Below are 22,470 nucleotides of genomic sequence, written 5' to 3'. Positions count from 1 at the left end.
CAAGCCCATATGTTGATTTCCATTACAGAACCATGCTAGTCTTCAATGCAGCACCATCTGAGGGATTAAAGGTGGACATTCAGTTGTGTTTTTTGGCTTTGTGTTTTATACACAGATATTCCTTTAGATTCTCTGAATCTTTTGATGATACTATGCACAGTAGAGGATAAAATACCTAAAATCTTTGTATTTGCTAATTGAGGAACATTGGACCTCATTCATTAACCACTCTTAAGAAGAAATGTCCTCTTAAAACCCATATAAGCAGTTTTCATGAAGATTCTGACATTCACAATTCCTTTTCCTATTTGGGATTTGTTCATAGGTGAGAAATTAATCTACGCACAAAGAAGCAAACAATTCTGTGGTTTAAGAACATGTTATGAATTTAAATTTTTCTTAGGACCTTTCTCAAGAACAAATTTAAGAAAAAAAAACTAAGGAAGATATTGGTGAATGAGGCCCATCACCCTTGACCTACTGGATTATTCACTGAGGCAATTTTTGGCAAAGACCCATGCATGATTGCATCACCTAAAATATTATTCAACCATTCCTAGGCTTACATTGTCGCTCTCTCTGGCACTTGGAACATGTTGAAAGCAACAGTTGTAAAAGTGAAGAATGAACTTATTATTACCTGTTTAACTGTTGGTACCACGCAAGAAGTTGACATTCTGTCCTTTATTCTTTCATTTCTTTGTGTTGTTGTATGGTACGCTTTCTCCCATAGTTGCTAGCTTTAAAAGATAATAAGCTTTGTACATTTAAAGGACGCCTTTGGGGGAAGGACCCCTCAGGACTACTCAGTGGTAGTGGGCTATGGTTAAATTGAGGAAATTAATCACACCATCTGGCAGCTTCACAGTCCTTGTTCCTTGAACCATCTTGTGACCGTCCTTCAACCCGTCTTCACGTGTTTATTACTCACTGTAACTGTGCTGTTGACTAAGGGTCTACCAGATCCAATGATTGCCAGGCAGAGATTGGTTAAAGGCAGCACTTAGCTAAGGGCCATTTGCCTTGGCTTTCAGTGATTGACCCAGCTTGTTGCTATTTTTTTTTTTTTTACAGATAAACTGCTATTACCATGGCAAGGTCCAAGGACACACCCACTCTGATGTCAGCCTCAGCACTTGCTCAGGTCTCAGGTGAGAATGATATCATTACTTTTGCCACCCTGCAATCTAATGGACTCTGAGTGCTAATTGTCAGCCATTTTGAAAACCCCATTTTTCAGGGTCTTTACAACACCATAAAAGAGCAGCCTGAGTACTTTAAGTGTGTGTGCTTCAGTAAGAAATGTTATTATGAACCTATAGTTGTCGAACATTTACTGCTCCACATATTGTCTCCCACGGGCCTGTTGTCTCTAATCTATAAAGGCATATTTTGGGACAATAAAGCTGACAGAGTGAGTTAAACCACCGTTAAAGCCTGTACTATCATCCTCAGCTTAATCGTCCATGCCGTAAGTACACAATGTGATGAAAAGCATTTAACATGTCATGAAAACCTTTGGCAATGCAGTAAAATGTAATTACCAAGAACATTTGGTCGTAGTAAATTTGCTGTAAAAGGCTGACCAGCCAAATAAGTAAACATTAACTGCAAGCATCAGGAATTCCTCAGTGACAAAGCCTGCTCTCCAGGGACTTTTCTTCATAATTACACAAAGCTTTTTAATGAAAGCTCATCATGTCCGAATCAGCCTGTCTTGGAAACCTTCAGGAAGACAGATGTGAAGACCATGCTTCATATGCTTGTGCTGATGCAGTTCAAGGCTGGTGGAAATATGCTCTGGTTTTTTGTTGCTCACAGTAGTTTTCTGTGGTGTGGGTACCAGAAATAGAATTTTAAATTCTAAAGAGTTGCAGAATGTGACAAACTCTGTTTAATACTGGGGCCTAAAATGACTTTTTTCTGCCTTTTAATCTGATCTCCTCCTTTGATGGCATGATTTCTCAATGCTAGTGCAGCATTTATTAGATAAATATAGTCATGCACTTTTAGAAATAAAGGTACTGTGCAAGTTCCAGTTGTGTACCTAAGGAAGTTTTTCCCAGGTAAAAAGTATGTCTTTGTACCTTTTTATAACCTAAAGTTTTAAAACAGAACAATAAAATAAAGAGAGACGAGACAGCGTGTGTGGAGTCAGTACAACTAACAATATAAATAATATATAATTTCAGTGAAATATGGTACAATTATGTTCTCTAACTAAAGATACTGAGATGTAAAACCAGTGACAGTTTCAAACCTTGTTTTCTGTGAGGGTATGCAGATGTTTGAGTATCTTTGGTAAATTTATGTTTTGTTAATGCATTTCCTATAAGAAACAAACTTACATATGCCATTTTGCCAATTTTAGTGCCTAATTTTATTTATTTCCTCATCACTTATGTGGCAAAGAAGGCAAATACAAAATGTTGTAGTAAACTCAGGGAATCAACAGAAATTGGGCTTTAAAATATCATTACAGTCCAAAAAAAACAAAACAAGTTTTTCAATTTTTTCAATTTTTATTTTTCTACATCATTTGATGTAGCTGCACAGTTTCTGAAAATTTCATGGTGAACAGAGCAACAAAAATGTTCCAAAATACAAAGCAACGAAAGTTTTTGCCCTCTCCTGTGAAGTTGCCGTTTTGGAGAAATATGTTTTGGGCAGTGATGATATTCAGAAGTGTGCTCTCTGTAGAGGACTTAACATCAAAATCAACAAAATATGTCATTTGGCCAGAGGGCACCCAAACCTTCACGTACGACTGCATAGGGCATGACCTAACAAAGCGGAAGACTTGAATTTTTTTCTGACACTTCCATTCTGAGCAAGTAAACACAAGAATAAGAAAATACTTCACACTTCAGTTACCGACTCTGGCAGATTTTAAACAGTTAAATTGGATCTGGTCAAAATCCCTGAATAATTCGCTGACTGTGGATTACGCAAGATTTACCCATATGACTCCAAGTTCAGTTTCCAAGTTTCAGCATGGTCCAGTAAATCAGCAAGCACTAAGGCCCTGTGCACATTATTGTGCAAGTGATATTTTGCAACATGCTTGATTTAATAAAGTGTGTATTTTGGAAGAACAAAACTCAGTAGGATATTCACATGAGTTTCTTTTATGTTTTTATTAGGACTTTTCCAGTAATCAAATTCATAATCCAGCAGGCTGACTACAGCAGAGACAACAATATATTACTGCAGTTCAGAAACAGACAGAAACTAGTTAAAGAAAACAAAATCTGCAAGGACATTCTACAAACAAGGTACAGAAAACATGAAAAACTGAAAATGTGACTGAGTGCAGCTAATATCACAAAGGCAAAAGCTCAAGCTGGATAAGGGGAGGTTTGTGGAGGTTAATGTTCTGTAATGTAAGGGATTTGACAGTCAGATTCAGTCAGGATAAAGCATTTCTGCCTTTGCTAGCGATGTGCACGGCAGCTTGAGTACTCACTTAACCTCTTCCAGGCGTCAGTATTCAAAGACCTGTAACAAAAAAGAGCATTCATTGCATTCCATCAGGAAAAGTCAGGAAGCAAATATATAGGCCAGCAATTCAGAGAAATAGTGTAACAGGACTGTGATGCACAGCAGTTTTGCTCATATTCAAAAGTAAGTAGGTGTATTATATTATACTTTGCTACAGTGATATACCAGTGCCTTGGAACAGGCTTTTAAAGATGTGATTGAGAATCAGTGGTGAGGAACTGATAGCCCCTCTACTCTTGCTGATGATAGCTAAAACCTAAGTAATGCCAATATATTTCTGTGTTCTCACTGTTATCTCAACAGACCACATGCTGGAGCATCATCCACTGAGAAGAAACACATTTTTGTAGAAGCCAGTGAATCTACCACTGCACTTAGCTCATTAGCTCATTTGAAGGGGTCTCCATTCCTCAAGAGCAATGACCAACAGACTCCTTGGCTTTTTTAACAATAAGACATGCTTTCATGTGGAAAACTGCTTATTTTTGTTTGTGATTCTGAATTAGTAGCCTGTTACCACTAGTGTGCCAGTTTATCTTGTTTGTATGTTATGATACCTTATCAGGTGAAATAGCCTGGCTTTTTTGCTTCCTTGTGTTTAACTGAGAATGTAGTTTTTCGCCAAAGTACCAGAGATAGCTCAGATGTACAGTACTGTGTAAACATCAGAGACTACCTGCCTTTTATTTAATTTCTAGTCAAAGCAGAAATGATGTACAAGCTTTTCATTTATTAGCATCAGGAAAAAAGCAAAAAACACATTTAACAAGAAAAAACACAAGTGCTTCATCAGTCAGATTTTTGTGATGACTGATTAGTATTAACGGATTAACGGGCCCAAAGTGTGTCAGAAACATTACCCACACCATTACATCACCTCCACCAGCCTGGACTCAAGGCCGGTTGGGTCCATGGATTCATGCTGTTGGCACCAAATTCTGGCCCTACCATCTGTGTACCTCAGCAGAAATTGAGATTTCTCAGACCAGGCTATGCTTTCCCAGTCTTTAACTGTCCAGTTTTGGTGAGGCTGTGCTCACTGCAGCCACAGGTTTCTGTTCGTGACACAAATGGAACCTGACGTAGTCTTCTGCTGTTGTAGCCCATCTGCTGCAAAGTCTGATTTGTTGTGCATTCTTGGATGCTGTTCTACTCACCACAGTTGAACATAGTGGTTATTTGCATTATTGTAGCCTTTCATTCAGCTCAGATAAGTCTGACCATTCTCTGTTGACCTCTCTCATTAACATGATGTTTTTGTCCATGAAACTGTCACTCACTGGATGTTTTTTCTCTAATGCATCATTCTGAGTAAACTCTAGGGACTATTGTGTGTCAAATACAAATTTAGTCCATAAAATCTTCCTTCACATCTCAGATGGTCAATTATGATGTTCTATTGCAAAATTTATTTTTCTTTTTCAATTTGTTTGTCTTTCTTTTTCTCAGTAACAGCTTCTTGACAGCTATACGTCCTTTCAGGCCAATAACATTGTCTTCTTACAGTGGAAGAACAGAGCTTGATTTTTCACTTCTTTCTCTCAAAGATGACAGCTTTTAAGTACTGTTTATCTGAAGGTGACAATTTTGGTAGTTTATCAAGTCTAACATGGAGTCCCCTTTTTTCTATTTTTTTTAAACTCCAGTCCTTCACTTATTTTGACTTTCTCTTTTTTAAACAAGTGAAGTATCTTATACCAACCTCCTTAGACGTATCTTCTGACAAATAAATAACTGTTAATAACTTTTAATAAATAACGTTTTGACTTTGCGCAGATATAAATGGCATAATAAGACCACTATTAATGATGAAGCTTCAACTTTAGTCAATTCCAGAAGGTCATTCACCCCAAAATCATTGTCAGACTCTTGAAAACTACGTACTACCTAACAATCACGTATGTATCAATAATCATTTGTAGTACCTCGCCAGATAAAACTAATTCATCTCAAAGTAGGGCTCAAATGCACAGATATGGATGATGTAACTATGAGACAGAGGCATAACCGTTGATCAGGGGCAATCCCCTTTCCCCCTAGTGAGGATGGAGTCAGAGAAGGAGACTTCTGGAATCAGACAGAGAAACCACACCTACAGACAAGAGCACATCTTGATGCAGAGGCGGAGTGAGGCTTGTTTTTAGGCTGGGAGTCACATGATGCAGACAAGTCCAACGTATTTCTCCTGCTACACACACACAACCTTGCTTATGCTAAAATCTTCATGTATGACTGGGCTTGTTGTTATTTATATATATATAGCACTGAGATGAACAAGGTGGCTAGCTAGTGATAAAATGACAGTTGGCTAAAGCTTTAATCCTAAATGTGACAAAATCATAATATGTTAGGTAGTTTTAAAATTTTTGTCTTCTTGGTGCAACAATGTTTTTTTTTTTTTTTTTGCAGTTCTTAATGCTACTGTAAATTTTCACATGATTAACATATGAAAATTCCAAAAATGAATTAATGAACTTTGTAGAACACTGCTTGTTGTGTTAGCTTCACAGACTGATGGTAGCTTCTTATTGGAATTTCCAGCACTTGCGCAAAAGCTAATTTCAGCTTCATCTAGACTCCAGTCAGCAAACCAGGGTTGTACCTCTTGAGGTGGGAACTGCTTGTTTAACCCCTAAATTACTACAGATATACAGTTGGTTGTAGCATTTATAGTTTGTTACTGTTCTTGTGCTTATATGCATGAGTTTATACAAGCTCACAGCAACCAGTCCAAAACTCCGCTGGCCCATAGGGAATTCTCTTGACTCTCCCAGTTACCTAATCCAGAATTTATTTGTGTGTGTGTGTGTGTACACAGTTCATTATTGTTGAATTTCTGTTTTTTCACTTCTCTCATTCTGTTCTCCACTGTACCTATCAGTTTTAATGCTCACGCAACCATTTTTTAGTGAAATGCTTTGATCAATGTGTGGTGAAGTTGTTTGAAACGTGGACTCTACTGTTCGTCTGTTAATGAGTCTCCATTAAGTGACAATTAGGTGCACTGCTGTTTCGTTTACCCCAAATCCGTGCCAGTGGATTGTGTTTGTTTTCACAACTTCAAAGAAAGAAACTGTTCTCTGCTGACTTTGATTGCAGTAGATAAAAAAAGCACCCTATGGACCACACTGAGCCTCAGACACATCATAAAAGCTGTTTACCACCTACAGCATGCAGGCATGTTGCATATATTGCTGAGTCACTCATATACTCCACAGCGGAGTCGGAGGACATCAGTACAGCCACATTTTTAGTGTGTTTTGGGCACAGCTTGCCACATTTTGTCATTTTTATTCCTTTATCCTCGACTTTTGCTGCCCTGCAGGTGTGGTAGTGAACAACTCATTCAAAAGGTCTCCACTTTTCTGATTTAAAATCTTCACATTAGATCATTTAAAGACATTTTAAAGTGACATTTTTACTGTGCAAATTTTTGATAAATTTGTGTTAATACAGAAGAGCTGCACTTGTAACATATTCAATATTGTAATGGGCCCATATTAGTTTCCATTAAACAACATCTGAATATAAGATTTTCTTCTGATAAAGTCACTATTTGGAGATACAAAGTTTTTTTATGATAAATGTACCTGTTCAGAAACATGAGGTTTTCTTATGATGAAGTATTAAGGTGTTCTTATGATAATTGTACCATTCTGGAATATAAGATTTTCTTATTTTTTAGAGATAATAAGTTGTCTTTTGATAAATGTACATATTTGGATATACAGTTCTTCCTATATATAATAGTTTTCATTTTGGAGAGGTTTTCTGATGAAGAAGTGATATGTACTGATAGCTTGTCTGCATGGCCCTTTTCACTCTATTGATTGTCATTTTGTTGGACATAATGTGCAAACCTATCTTAAATGATTTAATTTCCTCTACAAGTTTATTTAAGTTTATCATGATTTGTTTTTAAGAGAATTTTCGGATGAGAGCAGATAACAGATATTCTATGTATATGATGCATAAGGAAGAGGCAGTGGAAAGTCAAAGGAATATAAATAAAACCAGACCTTAACATCACTGAATGTCTTTGGAATTACTTGGATTTTGAGGAGCTGCAAATGCAACCAAGTTCTAATACAGAACTTGGAAGGTGTGAAAAAACATCTCAGCAGATTTCTTTGAAAAAAACTGCAGACAAGTCTAGAAGCTATAATAAAGGCAAAAGCTAGACACACTAAATCCTGAAAAATTTGATATTGTATTTAGTTGTTAAGTAATCTGTGTAATTTTCTATTAAAAATGGTTGTGACTTGTACAGAGTAGTCTGACGTTTGCACAGAACTTATTTAGTGATTTTTTTTCTGCTTGTTGATTTATGGATATGTTCACATTTGTGTTATAGACGCTTGCAGAGACATTATGGACATGAATAACAGGGTGTGGTGGACACTGGGAGGGACAGCAGTATGAATCTGCAGACATTCTGGAGAAACATTTCCACAACCACCCACATAGGCCAAAAGAGGAGAAAAGGATTTATTAGACAGTACTAAGTAGTTGGCTAGCAAATATATATGCGTACATGCTGGAATCATCTGCTTTCAATTTTCCGCGTGAAATTCCATCCACATACTTTAATTGCATTTCATTTGAGTTATCTGATCTCATTTTCTTCTTCTGTCACATCACCAAACCATTTATGCAGAGATTGCTTGAAGGTCAGACTCATTTCCCCAGTTTGAGGTGTGCTAACATAATTCTGTATTTTTGAAGGCTTACTTGGAAACTTAATACATTGTAAATCATGTGGTATATTTTGTCTGTAGGTTTCTGATTTGTAAATGTGCAGTGACTTTTAAAGGTCTTGGGAGGTGAATTCCAATCACTGAAGTTACTGAAGATGATAAACAAGCAGGAAAAAAAAGAAATAGTTTAAAATGTCAGGGACACACAGTTTCTAACATCCACTCTACTCCGTCGCTGCCCTCTTGAAAATGCATGACCCCAAACTGCAGTGAAAAGATATCAACTCCTTCAAACTTTCAGGTTCTGCAGGGTTTTTGTGCAGCTGTCCATGATTGCTAGAAGTGTGACAAGGAAAAGGCCAGCATTATAAGTAGCCTATAATTGGGCTTTTGAGTATGAAATCCTCATTTCTTAATTTGGACAAAATTATGGGTTTTAGAAATACGTCAGTGTATTGCAGTGCATCAGATTCAAAGTGGCAATTCAACTGGATCTGTGTTGCAGTCAAATATAATGATATACAGTTATTTTTGGCAAATATAAGAAGTTCAGACTACCGTCAAAAGCAAACATTCCACAAAGAAAGCTTGGTGTTTTTTGTATTCACTGTATTCCATTACTGAGCCAACAGTCCCTCAATAGTACCTTATAAAATAATTCTGAATTGCAACAAAAAAAAAATGTCAACCAATTCAATCAAACTAAAACGTGGTGAAATTGTTAGGAGTGTTTTCTCTTAGTTCTCAAACCAGGAATTGTAATTTAAGAATGCTTTTGAGGGCTCTGTAATCTCCCACAATGCGCTTTTGTCCAGCAGTGGTTCCCAACCCCACCAGAAGATCTGTATTTTTTGTTCCAAATAAACTTGGGGATAAAGGAAAAAAGTGTCTGTCTGGGGGGCTCTGAGTTGGGAACCACTGTTGTAGGAAGCATTGAATGTCACTGTGTCAGCTAAATATATAGCAAAATACATTGGGGTATCACCATCAGATAAACAATACTTAAAGAGAGATGAAAAATTCAAGCTTTAAGTGTACTTTTTCCAGATTCTTGTCCTATTTCCCAGCTCAGTTATAGCCATAAATAAGGAGCCAGCTGTAGTCTTGGTCAAGCAAATAATAGTGGTGTGTTTTACTAACTGGTGAATACTGTGTTGACTGAATACAGGTTAATGTTGAGAAGTGGCACTTTTTATTTGTAGATTCATGCATTCCTACTACTATTTAGTAGACTAAATAATTTACCACCAAAACAGAACAACAAAAAAATGATTGAGAAGAGATTTATTTTGGTCACAGCTTGAGATTTCCTGATGCACTGAATCGTTTTCTAAAGAACTGTAATTGAATAAGCGCATTGTGAGGGATTTACACCACCATGTATTTCTGATCCATAGGGGGTTCATCTTACTTGAAAATGAGACGTTCATGGTGGAGCCTGCGTTTGAGCCAGAGAACGGTACACACGTGGTCTACCGAGGAGAGCATCTTACCTTTCCCACTGGAGCCTGTGGCCATGGACACAATATCACCACTGTCAACCACAGCAGTGCTGGAGGACTTCTACAGTCATTCAACACCAGGGTCAGAAAATCTCACTGCCTGGCTTTGTCTTAGTCTCTGTTTTTGTGTTCAGTCTAACCTACACTACACAATCTCACTTTTTTTTCCTCTCTCTTTCTCTGGCCCGTCCCCATTACCTTCTCTTTCTCCTGCTTTCTCTCTGCAGTCTATCCTACATTACCCTCTTACTCTCTCTCCAGTCCAACCTATATTACTCTCTCATTCTCTCTTCTGTCAAATATACATTACATTCTTTTTGTCTCTTTATATGACATCTAACAAACTTCACTCTCTTTCTTTTTTCTGTCCAGTCAAACAAACTTCACTCTCTTTCTTTTTTCTGTCCAGTCAAACAAACTTCACTCTCTTTCTTTTTTTGTCTAGTCTAACATACATTACTCTCTCTCTTTTTCTGTCCAGTCTAACATCCATTACTCTCTCTCTTTTTCTGTCCAGTCTAACATCCATTACTCTCTCTTTTTCTGTCCAGTCAAACATCTATTACTCTCTCTCTTTTTCTGTCCAGTCTAACATCCATTACTCTCTCTCTTTTTCTGTCCAGTCTATCATCCATTACTCTCTCTCTTTTTCTGTCCAGTCTAACATCCATTACTCTCTCTCTTTTTCTGTCCAGTCTATCATCCATTACTCTCTCTCTTTTTCTGTCCAGTCAAACATCCATTACTCTCTCTCTTTTTCTGTCCAGTCTAACATCCATTACTCTCTCTCTTTTTCTGTCCAGTCAAACATCCATTACTCTCTCTCTTTTTCTGTCTAGTCTAACATACATTACTCTCTTTCTTTTTCTCTCCAGTCTAACATCCATTACTCTCTCTCTTTTTCTCTCCAGTCTAACATCCATTACTCTCTCTCTTTTTCTTTCTTTCGAATATGTCAGTGCATTATATGTCCAAAGTTTGTCTTAAGCCTTGACAACATTAGTGAGGTGAGGTACTGATGTTTCATATGTCATTGCACTTTAACCCCCTTAAAATCCCAGACTTATATACTAAACCTTATTATTCAGTAACTGCAAGGACTTCAGAGTAAACTGGCTGAGCTATAATTAGGTTATAGAGCTGTGTGTGATAAAACTGGCCATTTAGGAGATTGAAGTAACTGAATTCACTAGTTTGAAGGAGTGTCTTCACCACCTTCTGGGCAAACCCATGGAATATATTTACATTTACGGCATTTGGCTGACGCTCTTATCCAGAGCGACTTACAATTTGATCATTTTTACACAGTTAGGCCAAGGTGGTGTTAGGAGTCTTGCCCAAGGACCCTTATTGGTATAGTGTAGGGTGCTTGCCCTTCTCGGGGATTGAACCCCAGTCTACAGCGTAGAAGGCAAAGGTGTTAACCACTACACTAACCAACCAATATATTATGCACAAAACTTTTAAAATGAAAATCACTGCATGTGTCTATATGTTTGGAATAAAGTATTAACTTTAAAACTCCATTTATATATGTACTTCTTCTGTGGATGCATTTCCATCTTATGTAGAGAAGTCACATGTCAGAGTCTGATGTCTGTGTTAAAGCCGATGAAAGCTCCATGCTCTCAATAAAACATCAAAGGTGAACACGCCATCTACCCTATCAGTGCTGATATCCCTGCTATACTTATCACAAGGAAACGGCCTAAATGGGCGGTGTCACTGCGGAGATTCTGTGGGATATCAGTGAAATATAGCACTGCTAGAATACCAAATGCTACCATAGAGATAGTATCTTGGCAGTGAAAAATACAAAGAAGAACAAAGAAGTTAATAAGAGTTTTGAAAGAATGTGCCATGGAATATTGCTTCATTCACTCCGCACTAATAGAATTGTATGTCTTTCTTTGAACCTGAGACAGATCAGAACTCTTTGATATGAAAACCATGGAAACTACATTATGTTAAGCTGTGCTAGCTTTAACTGATCACATTATAAAGGATGAAACTGGTCCATGACACCAGAACAGATCTGGGAGAGTTTGGTCAAATATAGCCAGAGAAAGTGAGGCTAGTGTCAGAAGTTTGTGTTTTAACAAATAAAACATGAAAGATAAATATGTATTTATCATATGTATGACATACACAGCACATCGATGTGCACGAACATTGTCTTTCATTTCACAAGTGTTTAACTCTTAGAAGTCGCAGTTACTCACAAAAAACTCATTCAATCAATATCATATTTGTGAAGCAGAGGATATTTTATCATGATTTAAATTGAATTAAAATGTATTGTTGTTGACTTGCAGAAAAGAAAAAAAACACATTTTTGCCCTGTTGATCAAAATATGTGAAAAAAGACAGACTCAAAGCTTTTGTGTATAAATGGAATTTATTACCATTAGTCATTATGTAATTACATATGTACGTATTATGTGATTATTATGCAATTCCAAACACTGTTCAGTTTTTCATTGTGTCACAGTGCACCACTTAGCATTTTGCCATTAAAGCCATATTGAGAGCATATGAAGACAAAATAGATAACAAAGAGAAACACAGTCCTTCAGATAAACAGGCAAATGCTAATGGTCTGATACCTGAGTTAAAGTTGCTAGTCCAGTCTTTTTTATCCTTATATCTTTCAGCTCGAAAACAGTTTGTGGGAAAATAAATTTTGAAGAAGGAATAGACTTCCAAGCGTGATACATCATGTTGAAAGTTGTATTTCATTAAATCTACTCACTTAAAAATCACGGTTCTTCAAGGGTTCTTTAGTAAAGAAAATGGTTCTAGATAGAATCGTGAACACTCAAAGAGCCCTTTCCATGATTAAAGCTACACATATTGTATGGCATCTGACACAGCATGGCATCTGACAACAGTGTATTCCTTTCAGTTCTTCAAATGAAAATTCACCATTTGGTGTACAGTAGTGATATAACCAATAACTTAATAATAATTTATTTTAGGAAAATCATACCGGCGTCTAATTAGGGTCTTGTTCTTTGTTCAGTGAAGCCCAAATGAGATACTTCTAAATGGTCAGCTTCTAAATTTGAGACATTTAGGGGGTCCAAGAGGTTAATCCAGGGGTCCCAGATCTGTCAGGAATTCTGCACCGTGATTACAACAGACACTTTGTTAAGTGTCTTTGTTTGTGATGCTAGTTATTCAGCCAAAATGTAAACGCCTAAATTCACATCTTATTAGTGTACAATTTGCAACTCCTTATTCTTAAGGATTCTAGATAGCATTAAGTGACTTCTACAGTTTTTCTTTAGAATTAAAAAGACTTTAAAAGGTCACTAATACATAAAGATGTGTTCAGTACTCTAAAATGGACTTTTAATCATCACTTAAGAGAAGATAAACAAGTTTTCAATAAGTTGATTAATAAGTTAATAATAATGAATAAGTTGGCTTCAGCTAATAACCAAATAACCAAAAACACTTGTAGGATAAAGATTTTATTTTATTTTGCAGTCAAAATAGCATTAGTAGGAGCTTACATTGTTACACATTGAAAAACATATTTAGCAATTTTGAACTCTAATCAAAATTGTCCCTTGATGCTAACTAGAACCTTCAGAATTAAAATGCTGCCAATGATATGCTAATAGGATGAATTTTGGTGAATTATCCTAGCTTAATAACGTTGCATTTACGGCATTTGGCTGACGCTCTTATCTAGAGCGACTTACAATTTGATCATTTTACATAGGTAGGCCAAGGCGGTGTTAGGAGTCTTGCCCAACGACTCTTATTGGTATAGTGTAGGGTGTTTGCCCAGGTGGGGATTGAACCCCAGTCTACAGTGTGGAAGGCAGAGATGTTAACCACTACACTATCCCAATAATAATTAATAATGTGCATAACAAAGCCTTAAGAAAGTGTTCAGTGTACATTCTTATAAGTGATGATGCAATTATTAGTGTTATTTTTCATAATGGCCTCCAGTTATGCACTTAAACAGGACAAAATGAATAAAGCTTAATGCACAAGACTCCTAGTATGTATCTCTGAAATATATATAGATATAGTTAGTATTATCTCACAACAAGCAAAATAGAGATTATTTAGAGCATTGATGCTTTTTGCGGACTGTTTATGAGGGGTAAAGTGGGGTAAAGTTTTTGTGGCTTATGCCGTCTTCAGGAGTTTACTGGGTCATGCTGGATGTCTCCATTTAGACTTTATACGGATGCTCCCGAGGGCAGCCTCTTGCAAAATTGATAAGAGGCAATTCTGTAAGGCCTTTGAAATGATCCCAAGAGGAAGATGTGTTAAGAGAACTTCCCCCCACCCCTTTTTAATATAGAGCTTCTTGGCCTAATAAGGACATTTTGAGTCTGTGATTAAAACCCGGCTGCTTAATTCCAGCATGTCCATGTCCTTAAATAATAAATAAATAAAACAAATCGAACCACGATATGTGCATAGAATGACCTGTTTACTGTTTGTTTATTCTTTCATCTTACTTGGGTCTTTTTCTTGCAGCATAAAAGAGACGCACAGAAGACCACCAAATATGTGGAGCTCATTATCGTGGCGGACAACAGGGAGGTACGTTTGGCTAGGTTAGCAGTCATGCCCACGGGCCACCAGATGCCATTCAACCTTGCCAGTGTTTATGAGCCAGTAACTGACAGCTTTAAGGGACAGGCAGTAAGATTACAGGCCATAACAGAGAACCAAGTGAAGTGAGGTGAAGTGTACTCAGTAGTGTAATAGGCCGATTTGGATGCTATAGTCTGAATTTGGCTGAATAGAGTGGGAACAGTGTTGTTGTTTTGCCTCGCTCCAAAAGCAGGTCATGCAGGGGGGGTGTTACGGAAGTGGATCACTTTTTCCAAATGGCCAGACAGGAAACTGGAAGTAGTATGTTGTGAAAAATCATCAGCTGTGAAGGAAATGCTGGCCAGGGCAGTTCCCACCTGGCCAACCTGTGTGTGTTTTTGTCTTTGTTATTGCAAAAACATCTTGACTCAAAAACGAAGTAAAACCGAGCTAAAAAACAGTGTCATTGACCAACAAAGTGGTCCTGACTGTGTAAAGTACTTTCTTACGAAAGCAACATGTTTAAAACTGAAAGTGCAGAAACATTTATTTGTCCACTGAATTTCAGGTAAGGTTTAAGTTTAGACTCAGAAAACTCTTACATGTACATGCATATATACAATATACAGACGGGTAACAAGTCAAATAAAAATCAAACAAAGTGTCTTTGGTTGGGTTTACATGGTGAAACTTTGCCTGCAGCATGATAGTTACATAAAGCAATTTAAAAAGAAACAAAGTTGCACATAACACATTCAATTACTCCACTATGTTGTTAACATATTGTTCAATGCAGCTGCTACCATGTTGTCAACATATGGGTCAAGGAAGTGATGAAAGCGACAATAGTGTTGCTCATAGAACCACCATTCATGCACCATTAGTTAATGAAGCCTCCTGACTGATGACATACAGCCTTGGTGTGCAGCTTGTGTTATGGTTGTACTAACAATACCAACAAAAAATAAAACGGTGTAAGCTTTTATAGCGTGTTTTATAGCTGGCTGACATTGTGAAGGGAAAGGCTGAAGAGTTCAGCCATCTAATTAACAGTAAAAACTTTCAGCCATTATCCACCAATGTCTACTTTTGTCACATGTAAACATTACATGAAGGATTGATTCTATAGTTTTGCCCTTGATCATTTTGGAGTGTTGAAAATTCTTCATGAAGACAGGAGATACTGATTAATGATTGACTTTTGCAGTCTGTTTATTTCTAGACTCTTAAAAATAGATAGTTGTTTACTAAAGAAAATATTTTTCATATAAAATCATGAACACTCAAAAAACTCTTTGCATGATTAGAGTGTTCTTTGCATCATGAAATGGTTCCTCAGAATGTGCTATAGATGGTTCTATGTACAACCTTTTTGGATAGGGTTTTATATAGCACTAAAAAGGGTTCTTCTATTGTTATGATGTCAAACTTGTAACAATAGAACCCTTTTGGGTTCTGCATAAAACCCTTTTAGACTTAAGGTTGTTATAGATGTCTGGATATGTTATCTCAGACCATAAGACAATCACGACTTTAAGATTTGGTATGTTCCAGCACTTCCACTCAAGCTGACTTTTTCTTGATACTTGATTTGCATTGCGGTAAGGTGTGATGACAGCCCAGATCTGTGCTTGAAAATACAGTAAAAAAAATGCAGTCATATAATATAAAATTGAAAATAACACATCATCTGCAACAGGGATGTCAAACTCAAACAGTAAAGGGACCATGGAACACCTACACACTTAGCAAAAATGGTTCTATATAGTACCAGACTAAGGCATTACCAAGACCAATGTTTTACCAACCTTTTACCATTACCAACCTTTTTGGTACTATACAGTACCCTTTTAAAACCTATGTAGAACCACCTATAGCACATTCTTCATCAATCTGTAGAACCCTTCAATTATGCAAAGAACCCTTTAATCATGGAAAGGTATTCATGGGTATTCATGAGTATTCATGGTTCTATATAGAATCATTTTCATTACTTAAGAACCTTTGAGGAATCATCTTTTTTAGAGTCTATTTTTAAGAGTCTATATTTTATTGTTTTATATATATATATTATATATATATATACATATTTATGCAGGGGAAAATAGATCCTTAGATGCATCGCAAAACAGACGTGAATGATTCTGAATCAATTCACAAATGTCAAAAATCGATTTTCTGAATATTAATTTATAACGTAATGTTGAGGGAACACAAAAGGCGGAACCTGGAAGTGTGGAAGTGCAGCGTCTGGACATTCTGTGAGGTGCACATAACAAAAACGCAACTGGAAATCCGAAAATCCAACCGGCTCCGACTGCTTTAAAAGCCAGGTTAGATCAGGAGTCACAACCCAAATGTTAAGAAGAGCCAAACCACCTTGGCAGCCACAACATTTATACCCAGTATGTCTCAGTGTGTGATAATCTCCTAGTATAAGTTAGGTTAAAAATATAAATAAAAACGCAGACTTACTTTGCTCTGCTTTAAGCTTTAGCTCAGCTATAGCCACTTTCCTCCCATCTCTGCCAGAGAACTTTTCCTCTAAAGTAGAGCAGTTTCTTGTAAAATGTCTCTCAACTTTTGGCTGTTTTATGAGGCTGAAGTCACTTCTTCTCATTCTGACTGAGGCGGTGAATGTAAATGCGGCACCATTTACGGTGGAACGGGAAAATTTGTAAGAGAAGCCGGCTTCATCTTCGCAAATTTTTAGTGTTTGACAGTCTCTGGTTGCAGATTTAACTTGAAGGGAAACCAAGTGCGCCGCTTATGAATGCGAATAATGCATCATTGCTAAGTGACCTGCAGTCTGAGTCTCTTCGCACTGTGTCGCACATGTCCCATGAGACAGCGATCCCCCCACTCTCTACAACGAGACCGAGGCCTAAGTTATAAAATCATTAAACAAAACAGGCAGGATGGCTGTAACATGTGCTGTGTGTACATCCACTACCACAGAATCTTATTTCATCGTAACAGTGCATTTTATTGCAGCAGCATCTCATGTGCTCCAAGCAATAGCAGTGAATGTGAGCCTTCCAGTTCACTTACCACATCACTTACATTTGATTTATTAATGAAAGATATTGGACGTAAATTCATTGTAGATCATTACAAATACTTTGCTTTAAAAGTACCAAGTCCTGACACGGTGAGAAAATAGAAATCCTGTATAGAAAAAAAAGATGCATCAAGAGGCATCGATAATCATTTTATAATCGCATCGCAGTCCACTGAATCGTAATCGAATCGTATTGTGAGGTGCCTAGAGATTCGCACCCCTAATATACAGTGTGTGTACATATGTATGTGTGTGTGAGTGTGTGTGTGTGTGTGTGTGTGTGTGTGTGTGTGTGTGTGTGTGTGTATATATATATATATATATATATAGACATATATTAATATGCAGTGCATGGTGGGGATTGTAGTGCAGCTTGTGAAACAGGCTAATATTGATAGAACATTAAAATAACTGTGGGCTAGATCGTTTTGTGCCTCAGGCCCAATTAAGCCTGCGGACCTTGTGTGTGATGCTTGGGTTCTACAGGGAAGAGAGTTATGTAATTGTGCCATTTTTATGCAAACTTTAGTTCACAATTGCTTTTTATTTGTTGTTTTTAACATATTGGAAAACATAAAACAAAAAGTGAAATGTGCCATAACTTCAGTACATGCCGTATTTTATGTTTGATGTTTTCCACTAAGTTAAACTCAGCAAAGAAACATTACTAGTACCTGCAATGTGCAGAAATGTATCTCTTTGTGTACGTCTACTTAAAAATTAAACAAAACATGGAATTTGATCAGGAATGGCCAAACATTCACATATGACTGCATGAGAAGTGATGAGATTTTGTTTTGTGTCCTCCACAATTATACTTATTCATTCTTTAATAAGATACTTTTATTTGTCTTTGAGGACACATAAACACACAAACAGTGAGGGGAGTGTGATGACAGTGGGGGGCCGTCAGTCTTTGACTTTGACCCTCACTCTCCTTCTCCTGTGTATGTCATTGTGTGTGGCAGTGCATGCAATACATCTCAGATCTGCTGTTTGGAGACCATCTGGCTCTCAGTGTGCCACACTCTTCAACATGGTGCCATGTCACCTACTGCAGAACACACACACACACAGTGACACCCATGCTGTAGATTTCTGTCTACCTGTCAATGTGTCTCTGTCTGGTATTTTCCCCACAGTTTCAGTGCACATTGCCTGTTTAGTAAACCACAGAAGTTCTATCAGTTAACATAGACACATTTTGTAAATCTACTAGCAGGCCTGACATCATAACTGATAATTAAGAGCATAAAAATAATTTCTAATGGAGTTGTTATTTTCATTCCTGCTTAAAGGAAGTTGCTAAACCAGGTCTGTATGTAAACGTTTTGAAGTAATAGCACAGGTACTATGAAAGTTGAACATTTTTGATTTAACTTAAAATGACACTTATAAAAAGTATGCTGTGTGTGTGAACCTAAGCTGTGAAAACAGCCTGTTTTGCTTTTGTGATATCAAGAAAAACTAAATCCTTTACATATATCCACCTATACGGGCTACAGCACTTTAGCCCCATCCATTCCCACTCAGTGTTTCTGTAGAAGTGTAAAATCTCAAGTCGTTGCTAGCTTTACATCTGACGTTACAGTCCCAAACTAAACAACTTTTGGGTATTTTGTCCTGAGCAAAGCCCTTTCTCTACAAACAGGTAGATTTGTTTTGTGGTGTTTGAGCTACCTGATGGACAACAACTACATTAAACTCTACAATGCATGACTACGCTGAGAACTTACACCTGCTACAATATTGTACAGCCCTGTGAACTATTTTGAAATATCAGCCAATTGTACAATCACTATTGTGTTTCATATGTGTTTCCTTTGTTCCTGTATTTGGAAGTGTAGGTCATAGTGTTCCCAATAAGTATTTGGACGATTTGATAACTTAAGCCTTGGTAAAAGTTTTTAACTTACTTCATAAAATGTTAAACAAAATAAAAAACACTTTTATCATGACATCACACTGATGGTGTGGAGAAAGCCTGGAGAAGAATCCCAACCAGACTGCACTAAGAGCACTGTAAAGCACAGAAGTGAAAACATCTGTGGCTGTTGTTCTTACACTGGTGCTGATGAGGTGTGTTCATTGATGGATCATGAACATGTGTAGCCATTTTAGGTGCAAACCTGCAGAGGTCTGAAGAGAAACTGCTCAAAAATCAATGATCTCATATACAGTCGTTGCTTTTTAAAAGAATACTTTGCCAGAAAGAAAAGTATGGATTGTATAAGTGGCTGATATTTTGGTCTTTCGGTCTGTTTAACATAAATGCCTCCTTTCCTAACACAATGAACATAGTACATTTTTACCTAATTCAAAAAACGTTATGCACTCTTGTGGAACTATTGCTGACATCACTTATTCATGCATGACTGGTTGACTAATGTAGCTGTTAAAACTCTTTAATAATGTATTTAAAATTGTGGACCTAAATAAGAAATTCAAATGTATCCCCCTTTTCTCTCTCTCTCTCTCTCTCTCTCTCTCTCTCTCTCTCTCTCTCTCTCTCTCTCTCTCTCTCTATACCTCTCTCTCTCTCTCTCCCTCTCTCTCTCTCTCTCTCTCTCTCTCTCTCCCTCTCTCTCTCTCTCTCTCTCTCTCTCTCTCTCTCTCTCTCTCTCTCCTCAGTTTCATAAACAGGGCAAAGACATAGAGAAGGTCAAGCAGAGGCTAGCTGAGATCGCCAATTACGTGGACAAGGTATAATGCCCTGTACACCTTCCCTTAATGAACAGGGAGGAGTGATTGTGTGTGAAAATAGAAAACTGATTGACAGAGATAAATGTAGCTCTGCCAAAATAAATGAGCTCCCTGCTGAAGGGCCAGGTATGAGTCCTCAGTATTTTTAGATTGCAAATGAACTGCAGGTACAGTTTAACAGATGGATGGATGAGTCCTAAAAGCAAATTGCAGACTTATTATTTAATTATTAATCTATTAATCATAAGACATATTATCCGGTAACTGCAGTTGTGTAAGTTGTAGTTGCAAAAGTTAGAAACTGAAGTGTCAGCCCACAAACAGATTATAGTTTCTCCTGTTCATGCACACCCCAAAATAATGTAGATGGCAGCATAAAAGTAATTCTTTAACTTTTTTCTATCTGTGCTGATGTGAAGAGAAAAAAATGATTTATTTAATTTAAAGTAACACATAAAATGTGTTAAAAGGAAGCAGAAATAAAACTACCGCTGATGCAGATCCACCTGGATGCAATCAAGCACTTTCTGAACAAGCTCCAGTTACATTTAGAACACAGTTCAAATTAACAACTTGTTTTTTGGAAGTTGTTAGGTCACAATAAGAGGTGACTGAAATATATTTCGATGCATTTGTTTGCTTGCTCAAAAAATGTAATTATTTTGTGTAAATATTATTTTGTATCTATTTTTTATTTGTATTACTTCATAAAAAACAGAAGAGTAAAAGACAGAGTTAACCATTTGCTCATGATCTTAACCCTTTAAATTATACAGAGCAGTACAAAAGGCAAAGATGACCCTTGGTGACTTTTTTAATTTCCAGTCAAAACAAAGTACATACAGTTCATTTTTCAGGCCATTAGATAGACAGAAAAGATAATTCACTTGCTTAATAAAAGGGACAGTCAATAGAAAAAAGTGAAAAAACAGCAGTTCCCAAGAGTTTGAGAAATGATTAATTAAAAAGAAGATGTGACCTGGTAGACCACCAAAATTGTCATTATCATATAAACAGTACTTAAAGATTTTATCTTTGAGAAGAGAGGAGAAGTTCCACTCTTGCTACAGATCTGAAATGTCCCCAGGTGTTTCTGTCCATCCTTCCACTGTGAGAAGACAACACAAAACTCGTCTGAAAGGATGTGTAGCTCAAGAAGCCATTGAGAAAAGAAAATACACAAAAAAGAAGAGAATTTGAAAATCAAAGGAGCTGCTGGAGTTCTTTGAAACAATAGACTGACTGCATGAGAGTCCAGACCTCAACATCATTGCCTGTGTTTGTGATTACTTGGATTGTGAATAGCAGAAAGTGTAACCAACCTTTAGAACCGTCCTCCAAAATAGCCCTGCAGTTTTTTCCAGAGAAGAATGAAAGTTATATTTACGGCTAAGATTATATTTAGTTGTTGAGGTTTCTGTGTAATTTTCTGTTAAATATGTCGTCTTTTTTTCAGATGATGAAAAATGGGTAACTTGTGCATAATAACTATTTTGACTGGAAATAAATAAAAGACTGGTCGAGACAGTTCCTTACTCAAATAATCAAATGATTAAAGGGTTAAACAAGAAATGCAAGAGCTTGTACAATATACAGTGCACTATGTGTACATAGAAATCTGTGTGATGTCTCAGTTTTACAGAGCATTGAATATCCGTGTAGCTCTGGTGGGCTTGGAGGTTTGGAGTGATTCTGATAAGTGCCCAGTGACTCAGGACCCCTTCACTACCCTGCATGAGTTTCTGGACTGGAGAAAACTCAAACTGCTGCCCCAGAGACGGCATGACAATGCCCAGCTCATCAGGTACTGTCAAGTCATACAAACACACACACTGAAAACTCACAGCTATATTCTTTGCGTGTGTCACGATTGGCTGCTCCCACTACATGTGCCTTTTTGTTTTGGTTTGTCCATGTGCGTTTGTTTTGGTTTTGTAACTCCACCCTGATTGTTTTCACCTGACCCTCATTTTCCCTGTGTATTTAAGCCCTGTGTTTGCCCCTTGTGTTCACTGGTCTTTGTATGAATGTATTGGTCTTTGTTGTGTGTCCTTGCCCTGTTTGAATCTGTTTATAGTTTGTCATGTCTGAACCCCGATCTGTCCGTATTGGCTCTTTGACCCTGGACAGTTTTGACCACGACCCTGGATTTGGCCTTAATAAAAGTCGCTTACCTCCGCACTTGCGTCCGCCTCATCGCTCCGCGTTACAGCGTCTCTGTGATGCACAGAAGTTTAAACACAGCCTTTTATGATTCTACACATACAGTAGTTTTGGTGTGTGTACTGAGTCCATATAAAATGCAGTCCTGTGATGAACTAGGCTCTTCTCTTGCAGCGGTGTGTATTTCCAAGGCACCACTATTGGCATGGCTCCCATCATGAGTATGTGCACTGTGGAGCAATCCGGTGGGATCGTCATGGTGAGCATTCACTCTATT

The 22,470-nt window shown here is 37.3% G+C and overlaps 1 protein-coding gene across 2 annotated transcripts in view; it reads left to right on the top strand.

Annotated features, from left to right (window-relative positions):
- adam12 (ADAM metallopeptidase domain 12) overlaps window positions 1-22,470 on the top strand; it is a 185,124-nt gene that overhangs the window by 86,869 nt on the left and 75,785 nt on the right. For both annotated transcript variants that reach the window (XM_017713419.2, XM_017713418.2), the window contains exons 5-10: window positions 1,075-1,151; window positions 9,596-9,782; window positions 14,207-14,272; window positions 19,959-20,030; window positions 21,665-21,834; window positions 22,368-22,452. In XM_017713419.2, coding sequence (XP_017568908.1) covers window positions 1,075-1,151; window positions 9,596-9,782; window positions 14,207-14,272; window positions 19,959-20,030; window positions 21,665-21,834; window positions 22,368-22,452 — 657 coding nt within the window. The remainder of the gene's footprint in view (window positions 1-1,074; window positions 1,152-9,595; window positions 9,783-14,206; window positions 14,273-19,958; window positions 20,031-21,664; window positions 21,835-22,367; window positions 22,453-22,470) is intronic.

The sequence above is a fragment of the Pygocentrus nattereri genome, chromosome 10 (assembly GCF_015220715.1).
Source record: "Pygocentrus nattereri isolate fPygNat1 chromosome 10, fPygNat1.pri, whole genome shotgun sequence".
NCBI classification, from domain to species: Eukaryota; Metazoa; Chordata; class Actinopteri; order Characiformes; family Serrasalmidae; genus Pygocentrus; species Pygocentrus nattereri.
This window is presented reverse-complemented; position numbering and strand designations above follow the sequence as displayed.